At 41.2% G+C, this 20,118-nt stretch overlaps 1 protein-coding gene across 1 annotated transcript in view; it reads right to left on the bottom strand.

The window, feature by feature from the left end:
- Positions 1–20,118, bottom strand: part of KNTC1 (kinetochore associated 1) — a 1,377,837-nt gene that overhangs the window by 1,303,088 nt on the left and 54,631 nt on the right. The window contains exon 5 of the mRNA XM_053701768.1: positions 3,877–3,955. Within this exon, the coding sequence (XP_053557743.1) occupies positions 3,877–3,955 (79 nt within the window). The remainder of the gene's footprint in view (positions 1–3,876; positions 3,956–20,118) is intronic.

Here is a 20,118-nt window from a genome sequence, read left to right as displayed (position 1 = left end):
CTATTAGCGAATGGAAGAAACTGGTCAACTCTGACTTGATATTAGAAAGATTCCATTACCTTCAAATCGGCAAATTAGATTTCTATGAGAACATGTTACTCCTCTGGGAGCTAGATAGATATAAATCATAATTAGCCCAACTGATCAACACCTAGTTAAGCTCATGGTAGGTTAACCATATAAATACCTCCCCATTAACTTCTCGATTAAGCTTATTCAGAACCATTGCGATGCCCATCTCCACACCCGAGCGCACAAGGTCTATTTATCGATATTGTAATTTATTCTGTTATTGTTATTATTTCTTTTTTTCTTTTTCCCTTAGTTGATTTATTGGGATTTAAGTATTTTAATTTTTGGTGGTTTTTCAATGTAATCTCTGTCCACGCCAGACAAGGTTGCTAAGCAGAGGCTTGGTCAACCATACTTTCTTCACTATTATTTACAAGTGACAGTCCACTTATAGAAATGAGTACTAATTCTGAAACTATATTTTCTTGTGTCACCTACCTTTATGCACAGATAAAAGGGACTAATTATCACATGGACTGCATACTCGACCTCTGGACTCGAGGAGTTTATTTTATCCACCAGCTCTGTTTGTAATTTGTTTATGATTCCTGTCATGTTCAACTGTTGGTTTAATGCTATTGTATGTTTTTTTCTCTTATGTTGTTGAAAATCCAATAAAAAATAACTATATATAAAAAAAAAAAAAAAAAACAGGAGGGGGAGAGAACGGCACACCTGGTCTATCCCATTCCTTAGTAATAATTTCTGTAAACCTTTTAGGTATTAGAAAAACATCAGTGCACACCGGCACTGCATAGTATTTATCCAGTCTACACAATTTCTCTGGCACTGCAATTGTATCACAGTCATTCAGAGCAGCTAAAACCTCCCTGAGTAACACGCGGAGGTTTCAAGCTTAAATTTAATTTAAATGTAGAAATATCAGAATCAGGTTGCATCATCTGCCCTGAGTCAGAAATATCACCCACAGAAAGAAGCTCTCCTTCTTCAGCTTCTGCATATTGTGAGGCAGTATCAGACATAGTTCTTAAAGCGTCAGTATGCTCTGTATTTCGTCTAACTCCAGAGCTATCTCGCTTTCCTCTAAATACAGGTAGTCTGGCTAATACCGCTGACAGTATATTATCCATGACTGCCGCCATGTCTTGTAAAGTAAACGCTATGGGCGCCCTGGATGTACTTGGCGCTATTTGAGCGTGAGTCCCTTGAGCGGGAGTCAAAGGATCTGACACGTGGGGAGAGTTAGTCAGCATAACTTCCTCCTCGTCAGATTCCTCTGGTGATAAATTTTTTAAAGACAGAATATGATCTTTATTGCTTAAAGTGAAATCAGTACATTTGGTATACATTCTAAGAGGAGGTTCCACCATGGCTTTTAAACATAATGAACAAGGAGTTTCCTCTATGTCAGACATGTTTATACAGACTAGCAATGAGACTAGCAAGCTTGGAAAACACTTTAATTCAAGTAAACAAGCAAATATAAAAAACGGTACTGTGCCTTTAAGAGAAACAAATTTTGTCAGAATTTGAAAAACAGTGAAAAAAGGTAGTAAATCAACGAAATTTTTACAGTGTGTATAATAAGCTAACAGAGCATTGCACACACTTGCAAATGGATGATTAACCCCTTAGTTCAAAAACCGGATCAAAAAAACGATATAGACGTTTTTTAACAGTCACACCAAACTGCCACAGCCTTGCTGTGGGCCTACCTTCCCCAACAAACGATTTTGGAAGCCTAAGAGCCCTTTAGAGATGTCCTGTAGCATTCAGGGAACTCCTGGATGTCTCAGTCTGTAATAGTTAATGCGCAAAAAAGCGCTAAACTAGGCCCCTCCCACTCATAGTAACACAGTGGAAAGCCTCAGGAAACTGTTTCTAGGCAAATTTAAGCCAGCCATGTGGAAAAAAACTAGGCCCCAATAAAGTTTTATCCCCAAAGTATATATAAAAACGTTTAAACATGCCAGCAAACGTTTTATATTGTAAATATAAAAGAGTATTACCTCAGAAAGTAAGCATGATACCAGTCGCTATTAAATCACTGTATTCAGGCTTACCTTACATAAATTTGGTATCAGCAGCATTTTCTAGCCTTCACATCTTCTAGAAAAATATTAACTGCACATACCCCATAGCAGGATAACCTGCACGCCATTCCCCCGCTGAAGTTATCTCTCTCTTCAGACATGTGTGAGAACAGCAATGGATCTTAGTTACAACCTGCTAAGATCATAGAAATCCCAGGCAGATTCTTCTTTTTTCCTGCCTGGAACAAAATAGCACAACTCCGGTACTATTTAAAAATAATAAACTCTTGATTGAAGCAAAATAACAGCTACATTTCACCACTTATCTCTTACTACCGCCATGCTTGTTGAGAGTTGCAAGAGAATGACTGGGTATGGCAGTGAGGGGAGGAGCTATATAGACAGCTCTGCTGTGGGTGTCCTCTTGCAACTTCCTGTTGGGAATGAGAATATCCCACAAGTAATGGATGATCCGTGGACTGGATACACCTTACAAGAGAAACAGGGCTTTCATTCGTGAAAGTAACTTCTTTGTGTGAGATCTTGCTAAAGGTAAAGATGGAGCCTAGACCAAGAAGTGGTCCAAGTACGGTGCTACGGCAATGCCCTGTAGCCAGACTACAGCGAGCAGAGCCATCAACACCTTTGTAAAAATCATTGTGACCATAGCTAGCCCAAAAGGGAGAGCTATGAATTGGTAATGTTTGTCTAGAAAGGCAAACCAAAGATACTGGTAGTGATCTTGGTGGATTGGGATATAAAAGGTACGTGTCCTTCAGATCTATGGTAGCCATGAATTGACCCTCTTGAACAAGAGGTAGAATAGACCTTATGGTTTCCGTTTTGAAAGAGGGTACCTTTACGAACTTGTTGAGACAATTCAAGTCCAGGATAGGGCAAAACGTGCTGGTTAACCCCTGAACTGCTGGATTGCCTTATTGTTACTGAACTCTGCCTGTGACCATTCTACTGGTTTACCCCTGAACTGCTAGATTGCCTTATTGTTACTGAACTCTGTCTGACCATTCTACTGGTTTACCTCTGAACTGTTGGATTACCTTTTGTTGCTGACCTCTGCCTGTTCCTGACCATTCTTCTGGTTTACCCCTGAACTGCTAAACTGCTGGATTACCTTTCGTTGCTGACCTCTGCCTGTTCCTGACCATTCTACTGGTTTACCCCTGAACTGCTAAACTGCAGGATTGCCTTTCTGTTGCCGAACTCTGGCCGTCTCTGACCATTCTCTGCCTTAACCTTATTGCTGTGAAGGACTACCCTGTCTACCGTGAGTACTGCTTAACTCATTTCTTAAACTCACTTTTGTTCTGGGATATTTCCTTATCCTTCCACTTGACGCTGGGATAAGAAGACTACTGGCCAAGTTAGGTCTGATTGGAAAGATCCCACAAGCATTACAATCTCTGTCTACCTCCATGAAACAAGGCTAAGAACTACTGAGAGGGTAGGAGAAATGGGAGGGATACTTCAATGCTTTGCTTGGTGTGTCTTTGCCTCCTCTTTGTGGCCAGGTGAAGTATTTCCTATAGGTTATGAATTTTTACGTGGACTCTTATTAGAAGGAAATATGATATAACAATTTTTTTGGAAAGCCAAGAATTCTAGAGCAACAACTTTCAATATATTATTATTATTAGAAACAGCAGCAAAATAGTATATGCTCTTTGCAACGATTCATAATCCAAAAGTAATTTAAAAAAAAAATGCTAGATTGGAATGTTTGGAAAGACAGCATCAACTTACCAGTCCACTTAAAAAGAAAATTTAAATGTTTTGTATTTTGCAACCTTACCTTCATCTGAGGAGTCTTTTTCCAATAGGAGGTGTTGATATGTTTGCTTATTTCCATTTGGTGCACTTTGAACAAGAGTCTATTTAAGAAAAAAAAAAACACATTGAACATACTTTACAGTAAAAAGGTAGAGCATGCTTTAATTGCAGGTGACTCATGAAATGTTCTAAAGTAAATTTTTACCTTGAGAACTTTGTATTTCATTAAGCAGAGTTATTTACATGACATAGACACTCTTGCATTACAATATATTCCTAAAGAAAATAAGATGATATATTTTCTTAGCAAGTTTTTGAGAATCAGGTCCTATGTCCTTTATGGTGTGTTGCTTACAATACAGAATATTTATCAACTTAAAGCCACACTGAACAATATACTAGCCAAATATTGATGTGAATCAAAGCTACTGGGCCATAACCCAATATTCCTTACATAAGTCAAGGATACAAATGTACTTTTTTAACTTGTATTTACACCCCAGATTGACACCTTAGTGTTATACTTTAACCCCTCCTGTCAAATGGACGTCTATAATGCTTGAAGCCCAAGCAGTCTCAGTGACAACTTAGACTTGCTTTTTGTGGGCTTCCAGCTTCCGTTTTCACATGGTAACGGAGCACGACCTGTGCTCCATTATTATATAAAGCCAGATTGCTAGATTGTTACAGAAACTATAGAAAACAGAATTTATACTTACCGATAAATTTCTTCCTTTCAGGATGATGAGTCCATAGGTGTCCATAACATATGGGATATATTTACCGCTAACAGGAGGAGGTCAATAACCCTCACAAGAGCTTTTAATCCCTCCCACCTCCTCTCCCCACTCAGTTTACAGAGGAGAGAGACAGAAAAGGAGAGAGACAGAAAAGTTAGGAAAGACAGAAAACAGGGTTAAGAGGTCAAATAAGAACCGTTGCCCATATAGCAAAAAACAGACGAGTGCTATGGACGCTCTTCATCCCGAAAGAAGTTTATAGTTGAGTATAAATTCTGTTTTCTTTCAAAAGATGATGAGAGTCCATAGGTGTACATAACGTGGGATACAATACACAAGCTAAGAGTCCATGTTAAGAAAGGGTAGGACAAAATGATGGCAGTTCCAATTTGCCGGACACTGCGGCCTGAGGGACTTTCCTGCCAAAAGCCGCTTTGGAAGAAGCATAAATATAAAAAAATGATAGAATTTAGAAAACTTATGGAGAGAAGACCAAGTTTCCACCTTGCAAATCTGTTAGGGGTGTTGAAAATAATCGTAAACCCGATGCAGTTTTGAACAATGCCGCATCGATGCAGTAAAAATGAGAATCTATTCCCGGGTCACATGACGTTGCACTCATATCACCGCCGCACCGTTCCCCACTCTTAGCTTCATGGAATTCTAGAATTTGTAGTCTATGTAACCTAATGGTCTATGTACAGAGCATTTATTTTACTACAACTACCAGAATCCTATTGTTATCTTTTGCGTATCATCCAATCAAAACTGGGAAATTTGTCATCATTACATCCCCTAATATGCTATTTGCCGATACATGAGCGGACTGTTGCTAAGCTAAAATGAATCATTGATTTGATAAAATGAAACATTGATTTGATCAGTTGTCCGTCAATTTTAAATGTATCCAATTAGCGAAAAGTTGCGACTATAAAACTTTTTCTCCTCTGAGGGGTAGGATTTTTATAGTGTAGTTTTATAGAGATATAATATGTGAAAATGACCGATTCTAAATCAATAGTTCCTTAAAATAAACTACTAGACCAAATAAAATAAAAAATTAAAAATAAATTAGTCCTGTGAAATGAGTCCCATTAATCTTTGGTTAATGCAAGGAATTTGCTACGTATTGTGTACTCAGTCTATCTCGCACTTAGACTGAAATGCCTAAATAAAAGCTATGGTCTACTTGGTGTAAGCAAAATGATAAAGAGCCTCATTATTAGTATCTGCGCATAATATATATATTAGCTCAACCTTGCTTAAAGTGGTAAAGGCCGAGTTCAGGCCTAACCAGGAAGCATAATCTTTACCTGCACAAGGCAAATTCAAATGTAGTATATCCAGGTTGAGTAAGCCTGCATATGCTTAATAAACGTGACCAGATATTCGGAAACAATTATTGTTAAATGATCCAATAAATTTGGCATGTGCTACAGTTGCTCGTTTGTTATTGTAGCTAGTATATAAGATCTGCATGCAATACTAATGCCTGTTTGTGTTTAGATATGGGCATGCATTTGATGGCAGCTCGTCAGCAAGGCTTGGGTTTGAGTGTGAAACCTGCATATTTGCAAGGCCCATGCATTATAACCTTACCTCTTTAAATAGTATACATGATCTCACCAACGTTATTAGATCCAAGCGTGACCTATTTTGATATTATACCGCTTTTTTCCGTGCAATCCAAAAGAAACAGTGTATATTTTCTTTACAATACACAGGTTTGTTGAGAAATAAATCATTTTTTTTTATAGTAGCCAAATTGAACTCATGCATAGGTATGGACCTGGCCTGGTTTTTATTAAACAAATCTGTTTTTGCAACCAATATTTTTATTTGTTACATGCCGTTTATTTGTTACATGCCCGTTAAAAAGTACAGGATAAGAGTTAACTGTATTTAAATGGACATTAAACAATAAATAAGTTTCAGGCACCTTCCCTTAATTATGGGTGCCACCATTTTGGAACCTATGGTTCACTGCAGATATCTGAAGGAAAGTTGTTGTACATATGCAAACACCTTAGCACTAGAATGCATTGAAAGCAATATTACAACATGGCAGCAACAAAAACCAGAGAGAAATGAGAAATAGCCTAAATATTATGCTTATGCAATGTTTGACGTGCAAGGTAGGCTGCTTGGTAATGCAATGCCTGTGGGGTTTGCAGGTTTGGTTGATTTGTAATAAAACATCTGCACACCTGTAATTTATTGTACCGCACAAGGGATTTATGTTTTGTTTTGTGAGGATGACCATTTTCACACTAATAATAGGTGGTAAGCTTGGCCTATATCTATTTTGGTTTTAATTTAATGTTTAGACATTTATGTTAAATGTTTACATTTAAATATTTTGTTTTATGAAGTATTCTGCACTACTACTTAACAGTTTGATGCCATTTAGTATTTACTGTTCTAAATAAATACTGTTGTTGTCTACTGTGTTCAGGCTTTGCTACATGCAGGAAGTGTTTTTTTTTTTTTTGTTTTGTTTTGTTTTATTTAAGAGCAGATAAAATAAAAAAGGGAGTTCTTCTGACTGCTTGAATTCGTTGATGAAAACCATGGGCAGTAATCGTGATCCATCATGGAATCGAATCATTGACAGCATAATCAAATCGTCAGACCAGTGAAGATGCACATCCCTAAAATCTGTTCCAAGGAGGGGTCATTTTTGAAGGCCCAAGTAGTAGATACAGATCTAGTAGAATGAGTAGTTACTCCTTTGGGAGGTGTTTTTCCCGCAACCAAGTAACCCTTAATAATAATAATAATAATAATAATAATAATAATAATAATAATCTGCTTCAGCCACAATGCCAAGGCCACTGCTGTAGCCTTTTGACCCTTTTCTGGGACCTGAAAAGTGAACATATAAGCCAGATTGAAACTCCAAAGGGGAGAAATGGGCCTAACAACAGGGCGAATTCTCATAAAGGCTTGCAGAAAAGTTTGAACATCAGGCAATTTAGACACCTACTTGTGAAACAAAACAGATAAAACTGAAATCTGACCCTTTAAAGAACTAGCCGATAAACCTTTATCTAGTCCATCCTGAAGGAACTGAAGAATTCTGGAGATTCTAAAAGATTTCCAAGAGAAACCTCTAAAAGAACCCCAAAAAAAGTAAGATTTCCAAATCGTATTATAAATTCTCTGCGAGACAGAATCTGAGAAACCTCTGCTTTTAAGAAATAGGCGTTTAACCTCCACGCCGTCAAAAATTCAGAGATTTCAGATCTGAATGATACAAGCATCCATGAGACAGCGGATCTTTCCTTAGGGGTAGAGATCATGGAGAAAGAGATGGCATCTTAATTAGGTTTGCATATAAAGTTCTGCAGGGCCACACTGGTTAACCGAGAATTACAAAAGCAGATTCCCGTTTGTTCTTCTTTCAAAAGTAATTGCCAGAATCAAAAACGTAGGAAATAGGCCAGTTGGGCACTTGGATCTTTTGACCTGGTACAATAAATGATTAAACGAGTCATTGCCACAGCCCTGCATTTCAGTCTGTGTTAATGACTGAGTGTTGTGCAGAGGAGCGGAATTAGATTATCTCATTGCAACCAGTGGGGCCGAAACTTTGCATGATGTATTGTGAAAAATAGAATAATGTTTTGAGAAACTTTTTGGTGCCTTGGAATCTCTTAAGAATATTTCACACAGTGCTGTGCCCAGTTTGAATATTGTGCATATTACAGGTGGTGTGAGGTAAATCTCATTTATGCTTGCACTTGCTTGGTTTGGAGATGGACGCTAAAAAGTCCTGTCATACTCTTTTGAAGATTTGTTTTAAACTCTGGAGAATAATTAGTGGAATCCCCTTGAGCCACATACATAGGCAAGTATCTGCCAGGTGCCATACTGACAGGACCATGGGTTGTGAACTGGAGATGTGAGACACAATTAGCACACAACTGGTAAATTTGTTCCACTTGAACATTTTTGCATAATAAACAGAGATAATGGACAGCAGTATGTTTCTGCGTGCTGTATGTTTCTGCGTGCTGTATGTTCCCTAGTGGTCTCTTCCAATGGGACAGTCATATTAGATGGAGGTACAGAAAAAATGATAAGCAAAACTGAAAGTATATGGAAACAAAGATATATTCCAAAAATGTAAAATAACATAATTTATGCTTACCTGATAAATTCCTTTCTTCTGTTGTGTGATCAGTCCACGGGTCATCATTACTTCTGGGATATAACTCCTCCCCAACAGGAAATGCAAGAGGATTCACCCAGCAGAGCTGCATATAGCTCCTCCCCTCTACGTCAGTCCCAGTCATTCGACCAAGAATCAACGAGAAAGGAGTAACCAAGGGTGAAGTGGTGACTGGAGTATAATTTAAAAGATATCTACCTGCCTTAAAACAGGGCGGGCCGTGGACTGATCACACAACAGAAGAAAGGAATTTATCAGGTAAGCATAAATTATGTTTTCTTCTGTTATGTGTGATCAGTCCACGGGTCATCATTACTTCTGGGATACCAATACCAAAGCAAAAGTACACGGATGACGGGAGGGATAGGCAGGCTCATTATATAGAAGGAACCACTGCCTGAAGAACCTTTCTCCCAAAAATAGCCTCCGAAGAAGCAAAAGTGTCAAATTTGTAAAATTTGGAAAAAGTATGAAGCGAAGACCAAGTTGCAGCCTTGCAAATCTGTTCAACAGAGGCCTCATTCTTAAAGGCCCAAGTGGAAGCCACAGCTCTAGTGGAGTGAGCTGTAATTCTTTCAGGAGGCTGCTGTCCAGCAGTCTCATAGGCTAAACGTATTATGCTACGAAGCCAAAAAGAGAGAGAGGTAGCAGAAGCTTTTTGACCTCTCCTCTGTCCAGAGTAAACGACAAACAAGGAAGAAGTTTGGCGAAAATCTTTAGTTGCCTGCAAGTAGAACTTGAGGGCACGAACTACATCCAGATTGTGTAGAAGACGTTCCTTCTTTGAAGAAGGATTTGGACACAAGGATGGTACAACAATCTCTTGATTGATGTTCCTGTTAGTGACTACCTTAGGTAAGAACCCAGGTTTAGTACGCAGAACTACCTTGTCTGAGTGAAAAATCAGATAAGGGGAATCACAATGTAAGGCTGATAACTCAGAGACTCTTCGAGCCGAGGAAATAGCCATTAAAAACAGAACTTTCCAAGATAACATCTTTATATCAATGGAATGAAGGGGTTCAAACGGAACACCCTGTAAAACGTTAAGAACTAAGTTTAAACTCCATGGTGGAGCAACAGCTTTAAATACAGGCTTGATCCTAGCTAAAGCCTGACAAAAGGACTGGACATCTGGACTTTCTGACAGACGTCTGTGTAACAAGATGGACAGAGCTGAAATCTGTCCCTTTAATGAACTAGCTGATAAACCCTTTTCTAAACCTTCTTGTAGAAAAGACAATATCCTAGCGATCCTAACCTTACTCCAGGAGTAACCTTTGGATTCGCACCAGTATAGGTATTTCCGCCATATTTTATGGTAAATCCTTCTGGTAACAGGCTTCCTAGCCTGAATCAGGGTATCAATAACCGACTCAGAAAAACCACGTTTTGATAAAATCAAGCGTTCAATTTCCAAGCAGTCAGCTTCAGAGAAGTTAGATTTTGATGTTTGAATGGACCCTGTATCAGAAGGTCCTGTCTTAGAGGTAGAGACCAAGGCGGACAGGATGACATGTCCACCAGATCTGCATACCAAGTCCTGCGTGGCCATGCAGGTGCTATTAGAATTACTGATGCTCTCTCCTGTTTGATTTTGGCAATCAATCGAGGAAGCAGCGGGAAGGGTGGAAACACATAAGCCATCCTGAAGTTCCAAGGTGCTGTCAAAGCATCTATCAGAACTGCTCCCGGATCCCTGGATCTGGACCCGTAGCGAGGAAGTTTGGCGTTCTGGCGAGACGCCATGAGATCTATCTCTGGTTTGCCCCAACGTCGAAGTATTTGGGCAAAGATCTCCGGATGAAGTTCCCACTCCCCCGGATGAAAAGTCTGGCGACTCAAGAAATCCGCCTCCCAGTTCTCCACTCCCGGGATGTGGATTGCTGACAGGTGGCAAGAGTGAGACTCTGCCCAGCGAATTATCTTTGATACTTCCATCATTGCTAGGGAGCTTCTTGTCCCTCCCTGATGGTTGATGTAAGCTACAGTCGTGATGTTGTCCGACTGAAACCTGATGAACCCCCGAGTTGTTAACTGGGGCCAAGCCAGAAGGGCATTGAGAACTGCTCTCAATTCCAGAATGTTTATTGGAAGGAGACTCTCCTCCTGATTCCATAGTCCCTGAGCCTTCAGAGAATTCCAGACAGCGCCCCAACCTAGTAGGCTGGCGTCTGTTGTTACAATTGTCCAGTCTGGCCTGCTGAATGGCATCCCCCTGGACAGGTGTGGCCGATGAAGCCACCATAGAAGAGAATTTCTGGTCTCTTGATTCAGATTCAGAGTAGGGGACAAATCTGAGTAATCCCCATTCCACTGACTTAGCATGCATAATTGCAGCGGTCTGAGGTGTAGGCGTGCAAAAGGTACTATGTCCATTGCCGCTACCATTAAGCCGATCACCTCCATGCATTGAGCTACTGACGGGTGTTGAATGGAATGAAGGACGCGGCATGCATTTTGAAGCTTTGTTAACCTGTCTTCTGTCAGGTAAATCTTCATTTCTACAGAATCTATAAGAGTCCCCAAGAATGGAACTCTTGAGAGAGGAAAAAGAGAACTCTTCTTTTCGTTCACCTTCCATCCATGCGACCTTAGAAATGCCAGAACTAACTCTGTATGAGACTTGGCAGTTTGAAAGCTTGAAGCTTGTATTAGAATGTCGTCTAGGTACGGAGCTACCGAAATCCCTCGCGGTCTTAGTACCGCTAGAAGGGCACCCAGAACCTTTGTGAAGATTCTTGGAGCCGTAGCCAGTCCGAATGGAAGAGCTACAAACTGGTAGTGCCTGTCTAAGAAGGCAAACCTTAGGTACCGGTGATGATCTTTGTGGATCGGTATGTGAAGGTAAGCATCCTTTAAATCCACTGTGGTCATGTACTGACCCTCTTGGATCATGGGTAAGATTGTCCGAATAGTTTCCATTTTGAACGATGGAACTCTTAGGAATTTGTTTAGAATCTTTAAATCTAAGATTGGCCTGAAAGTTCCCTCTTTTTTGGGAACCACAAACAGGTTTGAGTAGAACCCTTGTCCTTGTTCCGATCGTGGAACCGGATGGATCACTCCCATTAATAACAGATCTTGTACGCAGCGTAGAAACGCTTCTTTCTTTATCTGGTTTGTTGACAACCTTGACAGATGAAATCTCCCTCTTGGGGGAGATAATTTGAAGTCTAGAAGGTATCCCTGAGATATGATCTCTAGAGCCCAGGGATCCTGAACATCTCTTGCCCAGGCCTGGGCAAAGAGAGAGAGTCTGCCCCCCACTAGATCCGGTCCCGGATCGGGGGCTCTCGGTTCATGCTGTCTTTGGGGCAGCAGCAGGTTTCCTGGCCTGCTTGCTCTTGTTCCAGGACTGGTTAGGCTTCCAGCCTTGCCTGTAACGAGCAACAGCTCCTTCCTGTTTTGGTGCAGTGGAGGTTGATGCTGCTCCTGTTTTGAAATTCCGAAAGGGACGAAAATTAGACTGTCTAGCCTTAGCTTTGGCTTTGTCTTGAGGTAGGGCGTGGCCCTTACCACCTGTAATGTCAGCGATAATTTCTTTCAAACCGGGCCCAAATAAAGACTGCCCCTTGAAAGGTATATTAAGTAATTTGGACTTAGAAGTCACATCAGCTGACCAGGATTTTAGCCACAGCGCCCTACGTGCCTGTATGGCGAATCCTGAGTTCTTAGCCGTGAGTTTAGTTAAATGTACTACGGCCTCCGAAATGAAAGAATTAGCTAGTTTAAGGACTCTAAGCCTGTCCGTAATGTCGTCTAGCGTAGATGAACTAAGGTTCTCTTCCAGCGACTCAATCCAAAATGCTGCCGCAGCCGTAATCGGCGCGATACATGCAAGGGGTTGTAATATAAAACCTTGTTGAACAAACATTTTCTTAAGGTAACCCTCTAACTTTTTATCCATTGGATCTGAAAAGGCACAGCTATCCTCCACCGGGATAGTGGTACGCTTAGCTAAAGTAGAAACTGCTCCCTCCACCTTAGGGACCGTTTGCCATAAGTCCCTTGTGGTGGCGTCTATTGGAAACATTTTTCTAAATATCGGAGGGGGTGAGAACGGCACACCGGGTCTATCCCACTCCTTAGTAACAATTTCAGTTAGTCTCTTAGGTATAGGAAAAACGTCAGTACTCGCCGGTACCGCAAAGTATTTATCCAACCTACACAGTTTCTCTGGTATTGCAACGGTGTTACAATCGTTAAGAGCTGCTAAGACCTCCCCTAGTAATACACGGAGGTTCTCCAATTTAAATTTAAAATTTGAAATATCTGAGTCCAATTTGTTTGGATCAGAACCGTCACCCACAGAATGAAGCTCTCCGTCCTCATGCTCTGCGAGCTGTGACGCAGTATCAGACATGGCCCTAGCATTGTCAGCGCACTCTGTTCTCACCCCAGAGTGATCACGCTTGCCTCTTAGTTCTGGTAATTTAGACAAAACTTCAGTCATAACAGTAGCCATATCTTGTAATGTTATCTGTAATGGCCGCCCAGATGTACTAGGCGCCATAATATCACGCACCTCCCGGGCGGGAGATGCAGGTACTGCCGCGTGAGGCGAGTTAGTCGGCATAACTCTCCCCTCGCTGTTTGGTGAAATTTGTTCACATTGTACAGATTGACTTTTATTTAAAGTAGCATCAATACAGTTAGTACATAAATTTCTATTGGGCTCCACCTTGGCATTGGAACAAATGACACAGATATCTTCCTCTGAGTCAGACATGTTTAACACACTAGCAAAAAACTTACAACTTGGTTATAATCTTTTTTAGCAAAAAAATACTGTGCCTCAAAGAGGTACTAAACGATTAAATAACAGTTGAAATAATGAACTGAAAAACAGTTATAGCATCAAACTTTAAAACAACACAACTCTTAGCAAAGGTTTGTTCCCATTAGTAAAATAACAATAATTAAATTTGACATAAAAAGTACAAAGCAACGTTTTTTATGCACAGTCACTATAAGAATTCTCACAGCTCTGCTGAGAGAAGTTACCTCCCTTCAAAGAAGTTTGAAGACCCCTGAGATCTGTCAGAGATGAACCGGATCATGCAGGAAAAATAAAAGTGACTGACTGGAATTTTTTGATGCGTAGTAAAGAGCGCCAAAAACGGCCCCTCCCTCTCCCACACAGCAGTGAAGAGAAACGAAACTGTCACAATTACAAGCAAAAAAAACTGCCAAGTGGAAAATAATGCCCAAATATCTATTCACACAGTACCTCAGCAATGTAAACGATTCTACATTCCAGCAAAAACGTTTAACATGATAAATAGTTATTAAAAGTATTAGTGACCTTTAGCAGAGTAGTTCCGGTGAAATACCATCCCCAGAATACTGAAGTGTATACATACATGTCATTTTAACGGTATGGCAGGATTTTCTCATCAATTCCATTCAGAAAATAAAAACTGCTACATACCTCAATGCAGATTCATCTGCCCGCTGTCCCCTGATCTGAAGCCTTTACCTCCCTCAGATGGCCGAGAACAGCAATATGATCTTAACTACTCCGGTTAAAATCATAGTAAAAAACTCTGGCAGATTCTTCCTCAAACTCTGCCAGAGAAGTAATAACACGCTCCGGTGCTATTGTAAAATAACAAACTTTTGATTGAAGTCATAAAAACTAAGTATAATCACCATAGTCCTCTCACACATCCTATCTAGTCGTTGGGTGCAAGAGAATGACTGGGACTGACGTAGAGGGGAGGAGCTATATGCAGCTCTGCTGGGTGAATCCTCTTGCATTTCCTGTTGGGGAGGAGTTATATCCCAGAAGTAATGATGACCCGTGGACTGATCACACATAACAGAAGAAAGCAAGTGTATTTTACCAAAATATAACAAACAGCCTATGGGGCCCATTTATCAAGCTCCGTAAGGAGCTTGTGGGCCCGTGTTTCTGGCGAGTCTTCAGACTCGTCAGAAACAGCAGTTATGAAGCAGCGGTCACAAAGACCGCTGCTCCATAACCCTGTCTGCCTGCTCTGAGCAGGCGGACAGGAATCGCCGGAATTCAACCCGATCGAGTACGATCGGGTTGACACACACCTCCTGCTGGCGGCCGATTGGCCGCGAGTCTGCAGGGGGTGGCGTTGCACCAGCAGCTCCTGTGAGCTGCTGGTGCAATGCTGAATACGGAGAGCGTATTGCTCTCCGCATTCAGCAAGGTCTTGCGGACCTGATATGCACTGTCGGATCAGGTCCGCAAGACCTTTAATAATTCGGCCTCTATATGTACACTTCAGAACCCCAGTAAGTCAGAATAAACCAAAATGGTTTACACTTGGGAAAATTCCACACACCCACCCACCTCAGCAGCTTCTATTAGGGCAGAGCTTTCCAAACTTTTCATGCTGGTGACACACTTTTTAGACCTACATCATTTTGCGACACAGTAATTCAGTTGTATTAGCAAACAGGAGGTTAAACTAACTTGTTTTAAGAGATACAGACACATACATAAATTATATAATAATGAAATATATTTACAAGTAACAGTATGTATGTATGTGCAAGAATTAAAAAAAAGTTTAACACCACCAATATCTACTTACTATTTTCATGGGATGTATGAGGTTGATGGGATGAACACAGTTTCTGAATATTTGGTGGAATATTAGATAAAGACACTCGCATTTTATCATCAAGCATTTTTAAGCTTCCACTTCCTATCCATATATCAAGAGCAGGAGCAGCAATGCACTACTGAGAGCTGCAAAAAAAAAACACTGACTCCGGACTTCAGCTCAGCATTTAAGCTTCTGCCCTCAGAACTCTGCGAGTCCAACTGACTACTGCCCGCACTGCAAACACACTGCTGTCCCACTCACTGACTACACATGCAGTCACGAGCCGATTGAGGAGACTACATGTGCAGTCAGGGGCCAATGTGCCGCCAAAGCCGCCAATGGGAATAGTTTCAGTTCCCACTGAGCTGTGCCAATAGGTTAAGATAATCCGTGACCCACTAGGTATCAATCACATATCAACCACGTGATATGCGTAGCAGGCAGGCGGAAAGTCGGAAACCACATTTTAAAAAAAAAAAAAAAAAATTAAAAGAAATTACTGCTGAAGCAGGGACACACCTACACACTGCCGCCGACACACTAAATGTGTCGCGACACACAGTTTGGAAAGCACTATATTAGGGTATTCACCCACCTCCTAGGCAAAGAAAATGATAAAACTGTGCTCACATAGCTTGCAGGGCCTGCAGACTGTCCTTGTGTAAATATCAGCCAACCACTGAGGTTAGGAAGAAAGAAAAGAGCATCAAAGGGGAGCTTACCTCAAGAACAATAAGCAGGCCAAAGCCTGCGAGTAAAAACACACAAAAAAAACACTCCTTACATTTATAAAATGCTCCCCTCTGATTCCCTCTATGGCAGTTAGCAGTTTTCTTAAGAGACAGTGATGCCTTTCTTTTTTGTGAGGAAAATAAGGGAACCCATACCAAAAACATAGTGAGAGCTGCTAAGGGGTATACGGGGAATGAAATAAGAGGAATTTTGAGATTGAATTCTAGAAATTCTGGTGTTAAACACATAGGTAAATCGCTATATGTAAAGGCTGAGAACCCCAACTATGTAAAACATATAAAAAAGAGTACTAGTGATAGTTCCTGGGCTGTGTTTAGTGTCTGGGTCACTTACCTGCACTGCAGCACCCCTCCACTGTATCTTACCAGCTTGCTGAGGCCTTTCTCCCTCACATAACGCTGATACAGTGCAAGTAATTATACTTCAGAGGATACTTGCGGATATACCTGCAACCCCTTAGGTGGAGTCTAAGGAACAGGGTTCCTGCAACACCTGAGGGCAATTATGGCAAAGAGATTTACCCGCGAGTGTACTGACATGCAATAACTGAGGTATTCCTTTACCCCTGCTTAACTTATAATCTTAGAGAAATTATCCTGAAGTCTTCCCTGAGCAAAGATGGAAGTTGGTGTACTGGGATGGGGTATTGGGTATGAAATCAGGTCTGCGCTCCCAATAAATGATTAGATAGAAATTATAGGGATTAAAAACTTTTGTGAGGGTTCTTTACCACCTCCTGGTGGCAGGAAATATATCCCACATGTTATGGACACCTAAGGACTCTAATCATCTTAGGAAAGAAAAACAGTTTTGATAGGGGGGGAGATGGGACGCTACAATACAGAAAATGGCAAAAATTGACAAAATTATTTAGTATGACATTATATTTTACATGATTATTTTTGTTTGCTTCTATTGTATCAATTGCACTCACAAAATTATTAAAAATGCAACTTTAGGTATTACAGAATTAGGAAAGTTGCTTGTATCTTTAATAGATTACATGAATGTATAATTTGCTTCCTCAAAAACATACAAGAAACTTTAAAAAAAAACAAAAAAAAAGCATATTAACTACTCTGTAAAAAAAAAAAAGCATTACGGAAATATCTTAAAAATAGGAAATTTATGCTTCCCTGATAAATTTATTTCTTTTACTATACGACGAGTCCACGGATTTCATCCTTACTGGGGATTACGCCTCCTGGTTAGCAGGAAGTGGCAAAGAGCACCACAGCAGAGATATATATATCTCCTCCCTTCCCTCCCACTCCAGTCATTCGACCGAAGTTAGGAAGAGAAAGGAAAAGCCAAAAGGTGCAGAGGTGACTTTAGTGTAACACAAAACAAGTAAATACCTGTCTTAGAAATGACAGGGTGGGCCGTGGACTCGTCATATCGTAAAAGAAATAAATTGATCAGGTAAGCATAAATTTCCTTTTTTTACAAGATATGACGAGTCCACGGATTTCATCCTTACTTATGGGATACAATACCAAAGCTACAGGACACGGATGAAAGGGAGGGACAAGACAGGAACCTAAACGGAAGGCACCACTGCTTGAAGAACCTTTCTCCCAAAACCAGCCTCAGAAGAAGCAAAAGTATCAAATTTGGAAAATTTGGAAAAAGTGTGAAGAGACGACCAAGTTGCAGCCTTGCAAATCTGATCAACAGAAGCATCGTTATTGCCCATGAGGAAGCCACAGCCCTAGTAGAATGAGCCGTAATTCTTTCAGGAGGCTGCTGTCCAGCAGTCTCATATGCCAGACGGATGATACTCTTCAGCCAAAAAGAAAGAGAGAGGTAGCCGTAGCTTTCTGGCCCCTACGCTTTCCAGAAAAAACAATAAATAATGAAGATGATTGATAAAATTCCTTAGTCGCCTGCAAGTAAAACTTCAGGGCACGGACCACGTCCAAGTTATGCAACAGACGCTCCTTCTTAGAAGGATTCGGACATAATGAAGGAACAACAATTTCCTGATTAATATTCTTATTTGAAACAACCTTAGCAAGGAAACCAGGTTTGGTACGTAAAACCACCTTATCAGAATGGAAGATAAGATAAGGCGAGTCACATTGTAACGCTGAAAGCTCAGAAACTCTATGAGCAGAAGAAATAGCAACCAAAAACAAAACCTTCCAAGACAACAACTTAATATCTATGGAATGCATGGGTTCAAACGGAACCCCTTGAAGAACATTAAGAACTAAATTCAAACTCCAGAGTGGAGCAATTGGTCTAAACACAGGCTTGATTCTGGTCAGAGCCTGACAAAAAGACTGAACGTCTGGAACATCTGCCAAACGTTTGTGTAGTAAAATCGACAAAGCAGAGATTTGTCCCTTTAAGAAACTTGCTGATAACCCTTTCTCCAATCCTTCTTGGAGTAGAGTTAGGATTCCCAGGATTCTATCTTTTCTCCATGAGTAGCCCTTGGATTCGCACCAATAAAGATATTTACGCCATATCTTAGGGTAGATCCTTCTAGTAACAGGCTTACGTGCCTGAATCAAAGTATCAATGACCAAATCAGAGAACCCCCGCTTAGATAAAACCAAGCGTTCAGTCTCCAAGCAGTCAGCTGCAGAGAAACTAAATCGGATGTTGGAAGGGTCCCTGAATGAGAAAGGTCCTGCCTCAATGGAAGCTTCCACGGTGGCAGAGAGGACATGTCCACTAGATCGGCATACCAAGTCCTGCGAGGCCACATAGGCGCGATTAGAATTACTGAAGCCCTCTGCTGTTTGATTCAAGCAATCACCCGGGGAAGGAGAGCAAACGGTGGAAACACATAAGCTAGGTTGAACGAGGCATCTATCAGTTCGGCCTGAGGATCCCTTGACCTGGATCCGTATCTTGGGAGCTTGGCATTCTGACGAGACGCCATCAGATCCAAATCCGGTCTGCCCTATCTGAGAATCAGGGTGGCAAAGACATCCGGATGGAGTTCCCACTCTCCCGGATGAAACGTCTGTCTGCTTAAAAAGTCCGCTTCCCAGTTATCCACTCCTGGGATGTAGATTGCCGACAGATAACAAGAGTGAGCCTCCGCCCACCGAATTATCTTGGATACTTCTGTCATCGCTAAGGAACTCCTTGTTCCTCCCTGATGATTGATGTAAGCCACAATCATGATGTTGTCCAACTGAAAACGGATGAATTTGGCCGAAGCCAACTGAGGCCAAGCCTGAAGCGCATTGAATATTGCTCTCAATTCCAGAATATTGATTGGAAGTAGAGACTCCGACCGAGTCCACACACCCTGAGCCTTCAGGGAATTCCAGACTGCACCCCAACCTAGTAGACTGGCGTCCGTTGTCACTATCACCCATGAGGGTCTGCGGAAGCACGTCCCTTGGGACAGATGATCCGGCGACAACCACCAAAGAAGAGAGTCTCTTGATCCAGATCTATATGAGGAGACAAATTTGCATAAACTCCATTCCACTGCCTGAGCATGCTCAGTTGTAGCGGTCTGAGATGAAAACGAGCAAACGGAATGATGTCCATTGCCGCTACCATCAATCCTATTACCTCGATGCCACTGATGGCCGAGGATTGGACTGAAGGGCTTGGCATGTATTCAGAATCTTTAACTTTCTGACCTCTGTCAAGAAAATTTTCATGGATACGGAATCTATCAGAGTTCCCAAGAAGGGAACCTTTGTCTGTGGGATTAGTGAACTCTTATCTAGATTCACCTTCCACCCGTGAGTCCTCAGAAAGGACAGAACCATGTCTGTATGAGATTTTGTCAGATGGTAAGACGACGCCTGGATCAGAATATCGTCTAGATAAGGCGCCACTGCAATACCTCGCGGCCTGAGAACCGCCAGAAGGGACCCTAGAACCTTCGTGAAGATCCTGGGTGCTGTGGCCAACCCGAAGGGAAGAGCCACGAACTGAAAATGTTTGTCCAGGAAGGCAAACCTTAGGAACTGATGATGATCCCTGTGGATAGGAATATGAAGGTTTGCATCCTTCAAGTCTACGGTAGTCATATA

Source organism: Bombina bombina, chromosome 2 (genome assembly GCF_027579735.1).
Source record: "Bombina bombina isolate aBomBom1 chromosome 2, aBomBom1.pri, whole genome shotgun sequence".
NCBI classification, from domain to species: Eukaryota; Metazoa; Chordata; class Amphibia; order Anura; family Bombinatoridae; genus Bombina; species Bombina bombina.
Note: the sequence above shows the minus strand (reverse complement) of the source record. Positions and strands in the feature narration are given on the sequence as shown.